The 12,269-nt window shown below is 36.0% G+C and overlaps 2 protein-coding genes across 2 annotated transcripts in view; both read right to left on the bottom strand.

Moving 5' to 3' along the window:
• Positions 1,766-5,010, bottom strand: LOC104770910 (transcription factor bHLH78). Its single transcript, XM_010495383.2, has 7 exons — positions 3,913-5,010; positions 3,504-3,725; positions 3,152-3,217; positions 2,978-3,046; positions 2,765-2,842; positions 2,257-2,481; positions 1,766-2,167 (listed from the first exon to the last, which is right to left on the bottom strand). Exons 1-7 carry the CDS (start codon positions 4,672-4,674, stop codon positions 2,069-2,071), a joined length of 1,521 nt encoding a protein of 506 aa, XP_010493685.1. The 5' UTR covers positions 4,675-5,010; the 3' UTR covers positions 1,766-2,068.
• Positions 9,021-12,269, bottom strand: part of LOC104772542 (putative F-box protein At1g46984) — a 12,824-nt gene continuing 9,575 nt past the window's right edge. Inside the window, exon 4 of the mRNA XM_010497144.1 lies at positions 9,021-9,301. Coding sequence (XP_010495446.1) covers positions 9,021-9,301 — 281 coding nt within the window. The remainder of the gene's footprint in view (positions 9,302-12,269) is intronic.

The following is a 12,269-nucleotide window of genomic DNA, read 5'->3' as shown; positions in this document are numbered from 1 at the left end:
ATTATTTCTCACTTAATTTTGTGTATACTGATTGTTTTTGAAGTCAAATATAATCAAATATATATTTTTTGTTATTTAGACATTTAAATTAAGAGTTTATGATGTTTTACAATAGCTAATGTACAAAATTTTAATAAAAATCATAAATTTTCTTTTAAAATTACATTTTATGTGTTTACCACAGTTTTAAAGACAATACTATAATTTTATTTTTTATTTGATATTTTTTCTTTTAACATAAACAAAATTAGATATATATTTAGTATTCAATTTTTATTTTATTATTAATTTAATAAAATAACTCTAAAACTAGTCTCCGATTAATCCCTGTTTAATCTCTGATTTTCTTGCTAGGCACTAGTCCTACTCCGACCGTCCGACTAATGCCTAGCGATTTCTAAAACATAGCTATAGAGTGACTGTGATCCCGACGTTACTATACCATAAGTCTACTTGTATATATACATGATGAATTAATTAGTCGATCTAGAGATGAAATGTTTATTCTTAGCTATGGAAAGTTTTTTTGACCAAAAAAAAAAAGCCATAAGTCTACTTGTATATATACATGATGAATTAATTAGTCGATCTAGAGATGAAATGTTTATTCTTAGCTATGGAAAGTTTTTTTGACCAAAAAAAAAAAAAAGCTATGGAAAGTTTTTTTTTTTTTGGGTCAAAGCTATGGAAAAATTACATTAAAATAGTTGGTTGATCATCGAATCATTGGTTGATTACGGATTAAACCGGTCAAAGAAAACATGAGAGGAACGTAAGATTTAATTTTCAGAAATCACAACTTGATCCCACTCTACTATAATATTTGTTTGCAAATCCCTCCTCTACTCCAAAGACAACAGAGATGAAGACATAACACCTCACACAGCTGGTTAACATTACCAAATATCAAATCGAAAAGAATCTAGGAATGAAGGTGATGTTGACTTATTAGCAGTGTTCAAGAAAGCGCTAGGCGTTAACTAGGCGGTGATGCAACGTCTAGCGCCTAGAACGCCTAATCAGAATTTAGACGGTTTTAGGCAGTTTAGGCGTTTACATTATAAACTATTATATATCTGATATTATATACAAAATATATATATAAATAATAAAAATATTAAATCAAAAACAGAAAAATAAATAAAAATATTATTTTAGTTCATTTTAAATAACATATTAAACATTTATAATTATGTTTATAGAAGTAAACTTTAAATATTTTAAATTTGTGCAATTAAAATTTTAAAAATACACTAAAATGATGATACTACAATTTTAAGCGGTCAAAGCGATCGTCTAGGCGGTGCTATAGCGCCTAGCGCCTAGACGGAGCGGAGGCAGACGCCTAGAACGCTTTTTCAAACATCGCTTATTAGCAAGTAACAAAATATAAAAATCAAAGTTTCGTAATTTTGATAAATTAGATTATAGTCCATCATTACGAATTTGATTAATTATGTAGAAGTTACTTTCTGTCTAATGATATTTGTCGGAAAGTTCTTTGTCCTAAAGTTTATGATGTAAATAATTAGATTTAGATAAGATTGCTTGTACTACTTGTTGTAAACTAGAACACTTGATACTGTATTAAATAACCAGAAAATATTAATTATGTGGAATAGTTTTGTTTTGAATAAATACTAAAACCATAATAAATTAATAACACTAGGAACCATGATATTTTATTAATTTATAGAGTTATTTTTTATCAATATATAATTTTGCTAAAAATAGAGTAGATTAATTATCAAGGATTGTTGTGGAAGGTAACAAACTTACAATGATATTACATTAGAAAAGCAAAAGGAATCCAAAGGAAATTAAAGTGTGTAATAGTACAATTGAACCCTAATAATGAATTGAAAGATGACATATATAATATAATTAACATAAGGGTGAAACAGAAAGAAACAGTAAGTGAAGAAAAAAAGTTACTTTCATAAATGTGTATATATATATATGGAGATAAGTATATGAATAAATCACATATATTGGTATGGTTATGTACACCCATCAATCCTTTTTTTTTTCTCTTTTTCTTCCTTGAGACCTTGGTAAAAATGGTTGATCAAAGCTCAAGTTTCATGTGTTGAGATTCATGGTTGGGGTTTTGTGCCACTCCCATTCCTACAATGCTTTGTAAATCTTCTTCGCTAAACATTTGATACTGGAAAAACACACAAATAAATATGTTATAATCTTTTGACTAAAGAAAAATAGAATCAAGGAAGAAAAAATCATAGAAGGAATTTAAACCTGAGAAATTGAGTCAGTGAATTGGTTAAGTGTTGGTAAGTGAGTGAAGCTTCTGGCTAAGCTAGAGGTTTCCAAAGAGTTCATGGGAGATTGGAGCATCATGTTATTGGGATGTAATTGTGAATTATTATTATTATTGTAAATATTAAGTTGTTGATGATGATGACTTGAAGACTTTGATTGGAGTCCTTCTTCATGCAATCGGTTGTTACTTGATGGAATCATCTGAATAAATTCAAATATATATTAAAACATGTAAAAAAATATTGCACAATATTTAATAGAAAAAACACAAAAGGTACTTTTAATAAGAAAATCAAAAAGCTGCCTGATTAAATGCTAATGTGTCGATTGAACAAAAAAAAAGAAGAAGAAGATTTAAGATAATGAGTGAGATGACAAAACAAAAAAAAAAAAAACCAAAAAAGAAAAGGATTTGATAATGATTAATCTCAAATTATCATTATCAATGGTTGTTAAATTGATGTTAATGTTTAAGGTGACTTACAACATCCTTTGACACAAGAGCGTCCACGTTAAATTCCAGCCTGGTGTCGTTCACTGATGATAACTTCATTGACAAGAACTGCCATCATTAAACAAACATTAGAAAATAATTAAAAGAAAAAATCATTGCAAATAATTAAAATTCGGTGATTAATGAATGAAATGAAACAATTAATTAGAATTTAGATGAAACCAAATGAAATAATAATTGTACCTCAACTTGTCTTTGCAATGATTGTACGTAGTTTATAATTTCATCAAGCATCAGTGCTTTTCCAGTAACCTTTCATCGTATAAACAAAGACATTAAGTTTCTAATTACACTAATCAACAGTAGAGTTCATCACAAAAATTAATCAAAGACTTTTAAATTAAAAAAAAGTCTCACCTTATTGCATCCGGGCACAAGATCTTGAAGAAGCTTCATCCGTTCACCAATCTTCTCCCTCCGAACCTAAACCAAACATTAAAAGAACATATCAAACTCAAATTCTTATCTAATTAAACTATATCAATCTGAACTAACAATTTAAGCGACAAACAATATAGACCGATTCAGCCGTAGGCCATTTCTCCGCGCCTAACTAACGCCTAGCGATTTATTGAACAAGACAACAACAACAACTAATATTCGAACTAAGAGTCGAACTATCTCGAAACTTTGGTAGTTTCGTTCCGACTTCCGAGTTGAACCAATTTGACTACATAATGTTGTTATAGAGGAGAAGTGAAATAATTACTCGTTCGGCGAGGCTGTGACTATCGGTGGCTTGGCCGCGTCGAGCTCGAACATGGATGTAATCTTTAGGAGGCTCAGGTGGTTTAGTGTTATTGTTTTTGTTCCCTTCCCCTTCTTCTTCTTCTACATCATCATCTTCTTCATCCTCTCTTCTCCTTTTTCCTCCTTTTTCTTCTGAGCTTTTACTTCCTTTTCCACTCCAATCTTCTTTCTTTTCCGCCGTCTACAAAATTTAATAAAACACAAAAAGTTAATCACTTTATGAAAAAGCTGACTTTTTTAAGAATTGGGTTCTTCGAATAAAAAGCGGGTCTTCCAACATTTGAAAAAGCTTAGGGGAAAAAATTACAACTTTCCGGGAAAAAGTAGAAATTTTCCGGGAAAAAAAGTAAGAAACTTTCCGGGTGTACCTTTGAGAAACTAGGAGATGGGGAAGCTGTGGAAATGGGATTTTCTTTGGATTTCCCTTTCGGCAGAGCTTTTCTCTTCCGGGAAAATTCGCCGCCGGGAATCATCGGTGCGACTTCCGGTGAAACGAGAGCCTTGAGAGCCGGTGTGCTTGAGACACGTGTCAGTTTCCCGGAGTTGTTGACGACGTTGTTATTGTTAACCGGAAGATTAGAATTGGTTCTTCCGTTAAAGCTCCGGCTACCAAAACAAGAGAATCTCGCAGCTCTCTCCGCAAAACCCGGATCCGCTGAGAATTCAGTCAACGGCGTCGTTCTGTTCATCATCATATGAGAATTCGAATTCGACGGCGGCGGTGGAGAGCTCATCGGAGTTGCGTAACACGAGGCGGACCTAGACATCGGGGTTGTTCCTCCGTAGATCTCACCGGAGCTGTTGTGATTCCCTATGTTACCAAGCTTACCAATGAGCTCTCTGATGATAAAACCATCACCGCCGCCACCACCACCACCACCGCAACCGCCTGAGAAGTTTGAGTTTGACGGCGTCGGTGATGAGACTAATGAGCTCAAAGCAGAGTCAAAGATGCTCTGTTGTTGTTGTTGTTGTTGTTGGTCCGTTGACTTTTCCCATAGAAAAGAAGAATCTTGTTGTGGATTTGGATCCATTAAAGCCCAATTAAGCATCATCGCCGATGAAGAAGACGGTGGCTCGAACTCCGACGGTGGTGGGAACTCTGTGTTCATAAACAACTCGTTCTCCATTAGGAATTGAAAAAACTAATAATAAAAAGGAGATGTAGTAAGATTATAGTAAGATCCTAAATTACGTAGAAATAGTCAAATTCACATCAAAGAGATTAATGAGTTTTGGAGTGTGTCGGAGGAGAAAGAAGGGAAACGTAAAATGGTAGGGGCAAATGCTTTAATGGTCGCTAAACTTGGTTTATATAGTTTGTTTAGATGAAAACATTATATTATGTTTTTGCTTTTATAATCAAAAATCATTTAATGAAATTATAATTAAAACAAAAATTAGTATCATTTTGTGTGTTGCACCGTAACGGCCGGAGATTAGGAGTTGTTTGCCGGGCCTTTGACGTTGAGAGATATGTTTTGCTAATAAATATGTAATTGTTTTTACAATTTCGACGTTAACATTATTCTACATGAATGTCAAAGTTTAGTATTTTTTGTTTTATGTGGACTCATTTTTTACATTATCTAATGAATAAAGGTCTAAGACAGGCTAATTAAATATCAGGTATGGGATGGATCTTGATCATACAACTAGTTGTGCTCATCGGCGAGTGTTCTTTGTATCATATAATATAACATGATCAAAATATCTCTAGTGTTCCTTACCAAAAAAAATATATCTCTAGTGTTTTAGGCTCAAGCAGAAGGTTAATTTCTCGTCTGATTGTTCATGTCTTTATAGATTAGTGCCCAAAGACCTTAAAAGCCAGCTTAAGAATGACCAAAAAAGATCAATTGTTAATTGGTGTTACTTGATTTTTAAGGCAAAATTACTGTGACACTACATTATTCGTCTAAACTATATTATATAAAATGGTAAGTGAGTTTTTTTTTAACCTTGGTGATCATTTTAACCATAATGTATTATTAAACCTTAACCAAAAAAGGTTTAAAGTACTAATAGAAATACGGGTTGTATAGTAAAATATTTATTTTGATTTTTGTTCTAATATATATTAAACATTGAGCATCTTTTATAATAGAGTTTTTTTTTTTATTGTTAGTAAATACTTTGATTTTGTAATGTTACTAAGAAAGTAAGAAGTAGATACATAGTGATTTAGTATGATTTAGATAATTCACATATACAATTACCTATTCTATACACCCTTTACAATTTTGACACAAACTCGATTTCGCCCTAATATTTCTCTCCCAGACACGATTTTCGAGGAGCCGCTACTACCATTTTTCTCCGACGCCGGCAGGGTTCCGGCTCGCCGGCGTCGGGGTTTCTCAATCTCTCCGATGCTCTTTTGCTTCTCCGACTCCTTTAGTTTCTCTGTTCCATCTTTTTTCCCTTTTTATTTTCCCCTTCTATTTCTCTATCGAACTAATACCCTAGATCCAGACAAAGGTTTGATCTTGTTCCCATGTAAGTGGGTGCGGAGTCCGGCGAACCCCACCCTCAACTATGCTCGCCCAACCTTACCGTCGTTGGTTCCCTTGTCCCTGTGCTTCCCACTCCCTCGATCCGGTTTGTGCTTTGCCCCTGATGAATCTTCTCCACCAACGGTGCCAGAACCGCTGTTTGACGAGAAATCATCCAGAGATGCGAGTTATCTCCGATATTGGACCCCCGTTTCACTGTTTTGTCACCCTCTAAACCTGACAAGCCCATGTATACCATCACCGGAGATGCAGAATCCTTCACTCTCTCCAATAAGCCGATGCGCGTTTCAACTCCCAATCTCTCTGCGGAAGTGCCCTGCATCTGAACTCGGCTTGCTAGTATCTCAAATGATCTCGCCCAACCTCCAAAATCCCAGGTTCCCTCTACCTACCCTTAGTTTATCTGTTAAACTTTATCTAGTGTCTCTGGTTGAACTCGATGTCCTAAGACTGCATCTGAGAATCCATTTACCTAGATGGTTTGGTAGAAACAAAGTGTATGTTAGATCCTTGGTCTTAGCGCGATCAATGACTTTGTCCGATCACTGAAGAACCAAATTACCTGCCTTTCTATGCTAACTAGCGTTTCCAGCGACCAACAATACCCTAGTATCTGCCAACAACCTTTCCCAATTCTGAAGCTCAGGTCTGCCGTCTTTTTGCCAGTGTATAGCCGACTACAAAACTTGTGTGGAATCCTTGATCACCATTTCCATGGCAGAGAGGATCCACCTGTTATGTTACGGCTTTCCATTTATCTTCTACACTTGTATTTAGCTTCATCGGTGAATGGTTCTAACCCTATTACCCTGCAACAATCCTCTTGCCCGAATCTCAGGTCCATCTGATATTTGTCTGTGTCTCACCGCTTACTAACCTTATGTGATACTCTTGATCACCATTTCCATGGCAGAGAGGGTTCACCTGGTTTGTTACGGTCTGGTACTTATTATTGTCAAATCCTGAGTCTCGTTGCAACACATATCACCACTTCCTTGGTTTGGTATAAGTGTTTTGGCTTGCAGCTCTTTGGTCTCTCGCCCGGTACACCAAGTTTCTCATCTGACGAGACTAGGCAACAAAACTTCATTACCACCATCACCACCATCCTATCTACTACCTACCGAATCTCTGTCAAGGCATGTTTGCACCTCACGTCGATGAGGCAATTGATTCTGATTCTCCATTTAAAGTCAAAGAGTCTTCAGACTATGACTATCTTGTCGTCCTTTGGGTTCCTCAAGGATGATCTCTCAAGCAACTATGATCTCACTTGTCCCAAGCTACTCTTAAGTACTTGCCTCAAAGTTCTCATGGAGTATAACTTGATGTTTTATATTTCTTTCTGTACGGCTTTGGGAAAGCCATTCTCTGTATTATGCTAAACTATGGGATTCTAATCCCTTTATCTTGTATTGGTTGACTTTCAATGAATGAAACCATACGTTTTTCCAAAAAAAAAAAAAAATACACCCTTTACAAAACCACTTATACACGATTGAATCCTTGACCAAGAACGAAACAACGTTACTCGTTCCCTACTACACAAAATTATTTGAAAAATGTAAAGAAAAATCAAAATTCAAGTGGCCATGATATGCAGTGAGAAAATATATCTATTATCTAATAATGTCAAACTCGAAAAGAAACAAGTCTTCGAAAAAAAATTCGAGTTAATTTGTAATAAATATTCAAAATATAAATTTGCATTACAAAAAAAGAGGAAAACGAAAAAATGATTCGTCAATGTCATACTCTCATATGTACAAATCCTCCAACCTAGTAGTACCTTCTTTTCTGTACAGTACTCTTTACAAAAAGATCGACATTCTTTTAAAAAGCAGTCATCTATTAGAAAAATGCATCCTATATCATGTATATAAGTTACATATGGTGAAAATTGAAAAATGTCTTGATAACAAGAGGTGTGTAAATTAACGAGAAATATTTTTTTTATGAGGTGTGTGAATTATTCTATGTATAATATGTCCAACTTGGGCGCAGATCCATCCCCTTTAGTCATTGTTTATAGATCCGAAAATATTAAATTGGAAAAAATGAAGAGAGAAAATAATCAATTAAATAACTGTGCTCCTTACAGATAGCAGCTACGTTTATAGGTTAGAAGGTTAACAAGAAGAACAAGTAATAACACAAAGAAACATATATGTAATAGACTTTTCTTATTATCTTTACGAAATTAATTGTGGTTACGTTGGATATACATGTATCATGTATGAATGCAAATTGTTTACATCTAGGAAACTCATTGATTGAATATTTGCCTAACGAGTTACGACTCACGCATGTTAATATATGAGAAAGAATAAAGGAATTAGGTTTGTTAAAGTAAAGTTTGAAAATTGTATTGGGGGTTAAGGTCTTTGGACAAGATCAACAACAATGCGCTGTAGCAATATTTGAGGTAAAGAAAAAAAGCAAAAAACATAAATTTAAAAATTATAAAGATGATGATACGTATAAAGTTTTGATAAGTTAACGATTAAAAAAAAAATAGAAATTCTTCAATATAGTCGTTCAATTAAAGTTGTTGACAAAAAAAAAATTGAATGAAAAATCTAAAACTACTACAATTATAATTGACGGTAAATGCATGATTAAAGTAAAAATATTACAAAAACGTATAACATACATATTGATTTCACATATTACTAATTGAAAATAAAATCAAATAAATAATAGGAAAATAATTTAAATCATTACATATTTCTAATTGGAAAGGAAATTGAAATAGATAATATTTTGCTAATTAAATCATGACATGGTTAAATCTTTGATCGGTAGATTTGCTATGTGTCAGTGTCACGGTCTATTAATTACTAACTATGAGAAACCAACACTACCAACAAAAAAAACTTTGAGAAACCAAAACAAAACATATTTAACTATTATTTTGTTCATCCAATATATGAAACGGGAGAGACGCAACGATTCGTATCCTAAACAAAAGTCCATGGAGTTTCCTCCTTCGATTTTCGAGCTTTCTCAAGTTGAATATCTTTTTGAAGGCGGTTTTCCTTATACGACCTAAACCCAATAAGCTCATCGAATGTGACGTAGAAGCTATCATAAAAATACCTTAACTCATAAGCAAGAGAATCACCGGGCGTAAGCATTACATGGAGACGTCCTCGAATACGTGCACCGACATGAGGGTGAGCACATATGACTCTTGATTGGTCATAGTAAGTCTTGAGACGAAGTAGATAATTCGGATTATTGAAATAACTAGAACCGTGAATACTGCTATAAGAACACCAGGAAAATAGTAAACTGAGCTTTATTAAAACTTTCTCAAACAACTATATTACAAGCTTGTTTGATCAGTTTTATGCAACACCACAACAGTTGGTTTGCCACTGAACCAATTCTAATCTACCCAATCTTACCTGCACAGCAACAGCTATACTCATTCTTTATTCGTTCACCAATGAAACTCTCAAGAAATATTGTTCTTCTACTTAGATCTAAACACACACACTTTTCTCTCTCTAAAAGTGGTAGCGCACAAAGATGTGAAATACTTCTCTTTTATAGACAGCAACAATCTTCACCATACTCTTCTTTATCCAGCAAGTCATCCTATGCACCATGTCCTTCAAGAACCTCTCTTTGTCCAATGTGTCATAGGCGAACCCTCATCATTATGTTGACTTTAACACTCCACTTGCTTGTAGCTTCCAACGGACACCTTTTAGGCTGACACCTTTTTCGCCCATGCTCAAAAACTCCACGCTCGATGCACCGCACTGTCTTCAAGGTGTTGTGCTGGCAAAGACAACTTGACACTTTCCCGCTTCGTCTGAAGTCCTTCAGGTACATTCTGCGATAGCTTGTAACTCATACAGATCCTCTGTTTCTTCAATCTCCCCCTTTTTATCTGAGTGTGTGCCTCACGCTTCCTGTAACAAGTTAGTGTGCAGACAAAGGAAACACTAAACCAAGAAGCATTAAGATAATGGAAATACTTCAGAGTAACAAAAGGTTCAAAGGTTCAATACATAGCCGAGTAGAACTAAAATGAGAAAAGTTCTGCAATTGTAGATGAAATACATAACCGTTAGAGAGTTTCAGACTAAAAACAATTACTAAGTCAAACTCCTACTTATATTACTCCCTCTACATACGAGCATACACTAACTTCTTCAGCCACTCTCGGTTTCATCACAGTCTTCCTCATCTTGTGGATATTCGATATTCGATATTCGATATCAAGGTAATCTCCCCCTGCTTGAGCGCACAAACTCATATAAAAACTAAGGGTAAATCAGCAAGGAGAGTAGATGAGAAGAGAGACTTACCTGCAAGACGCGCCATCATGAGTTTGGTGAAGTCATGCAGGTGACGAATGTCCGACAGGAGTGTGAGTGGGGCCTGAGAGGGCAGAAGCTCCTTCGGTTCAATCTTGAACTTAGCCGGTGCAGCAGAGGTAACATCACCGGGGAGAGCAGGAACAACTCGTTGGAAACGCAGAAGCTGATCGATGAGATTGGGAAGGATGAGGCGAGCATTGGAAGATGCATTCGCAACGACAGAGCTACAGGCACATATTTCATCAAAGATTAACTTTCCAAAGTTAAACTTATGACCTTTGAGAATCATGAACAGAAGTGTAGACTGTTCAGCAGACATAGAGCTTGGGTTCTTGGTTGGTATCCAGTTCTGGCAGCAAATCTTCTGAAGCATGGCCACAATATCTCCCATCTCCTTTTTGCTGCGAAGATCCCAAGAACGAACTCGACCATCAGTGAGGAGAGTGACAATGTCATCAAGGCTATCAGGAACTTGGATATGGATCCACGAACAAAGACCTTGAGGGTGTCAATCCCTTCTGTTTCAGCTTCAGCTAGATTCGCATAGAACTCCTTCACAATATTACCAACGAACGAGTCAACTTCAGTAACCGTGGGCAGGAGACCAAAATCAGACAGGATTTTGTAAGCGTCACCACCGTGGGGAGCATCCGGAGCGAGAAACCCCATTTCATTGAATGAGCGATCCGAGATTGTCTGAAAGCGACGCATGGAGACTTCAGAGATGAACTGAGATGAGTAGGAGTCGGAGGATGGGAGTTTCAATTCAGGGTAGTTGCGATCACGAATGGCAGTGAGACGACGGTTGGCAACATAACGAGAGAGAAACGTAGGTGGAGGAACTTCAGGAACATCCTCCAAAGTAAAATCAGACTTAGGGTGAGTCGAAACGTCAGTGACATCTTCAAGATCATCACGAAGAGATGAGCGAGTGGAACTACGACGAGGCAAACGACGAGTGGGAGCTGACGGAGGTTTAGTCTTCCCCTTGGAACCGGAGGCACGAGAGCACGAGCGTTTGGATGGAGGAAGAGCAGGAGGTTGACGCTTGGTCTTCTTAGAACGAGAGACTCCAGGTTCAGTTTTTGGAATGACCGGATCTGCTGAAGGAGGAACATGAGCAGTGGAAGAATTGTCAGCAGTCGGAGTGAGATCTTCAGCACCGAGATCCGTGGAAGAAATGTTGTGGTCCATAGTCAATTAAAGGAAAGATCTGGGTGTGAAGAAGGTTTTAAGACCAAACATGAGATGTGGATTGCAAAGAGACAAAAGCGGCACAAGGAGACATGAACTAGGGTTAGGGCATACTCCAATATATATAGTGACCTGCGACACTTAACACACAGGTGAGATTTATTCATGGGCCTAAAACAAATTTCAAGACAAACCCAGGTGTGGCCCAGACAGCACACCGAAACCCAACAAAGAACAAGTGCTTATACACAAACTTTAATGAGAAAGAACCACACTTATTTCTATCAGTGTTTAACATAAAGAATTGTGATAACAAGGAATGTGAAAGCTCATCAAAGTATCCTCAGACAAAACAAGTTTTTTTTTTTTTTATATATAAGCATAGATATGATAAACTTCTGAAAAGAAAGGAAAAAAATACCACATATGTACAAGAGTATGAAGATTCCACGTCTGAGTACTATGTCTGAGGTCAGAGAGACAGATTCCAAAGTAGAGGATCACACAGCTGTTTTCGAAAGTAGTGGAGGAAAATAGCAGCTGTTTAGCTCAAGGAGATGTCAATAACATACTCAATGATCTTAACAGACTAGGGCTACACTCATCATACTCAACCAGAACTACTCCTCATAATGTGAAGCCAAATTCAAGGTGAGGGGGGTTGATGGAAAAGTGTAATAA

The sequence above is a fragment of the Camelina sativa genome, chromosome 20 (genome assembly GCF_000633955.1).
Source record: "Camelina sativa cultivar DH55 chromosome 20, Cs, whole genome shotgun sequence".
NCBI lineage: Eukaryota > Viridiplantae > Streptophyta > Magnoliopsida > Brassicales > Brassicaceae > Camelina > Camelina sativa.
Note: the sequence above shows the minus strand (reverse complement) of the source record. Positions and strands in the feature narration are given on the sequence as shown.

What these genes read in the sequence shown, in the direction of transcription:
- LOC104770910 (XM_010495383.2), bottom strand. Translation starts at nt 4,674, where the DNA reads ATGGAGAACGAGTTGTTTATGAACACAGAGTTCCCACCACCGTCGGAG. An exon ending in GTCACAGCCTCGCCGAACGA is followed by an intron (nt 3,218 to 3,503) that starts GTAATTATTTCA and finishes TGTTTGGTTTAG; the next exon opens with GTTCGGAGGGAGAAGATTGG. An exon ending in TTGTGCCCGGATGCAATAAG is followed by an intron (nt 3,047 to 3,151) that starts GTGAGACTTTTT and finishes ATACGATGAAAG; the next exon opens with GTTACTGGAAAAGCACTGAT.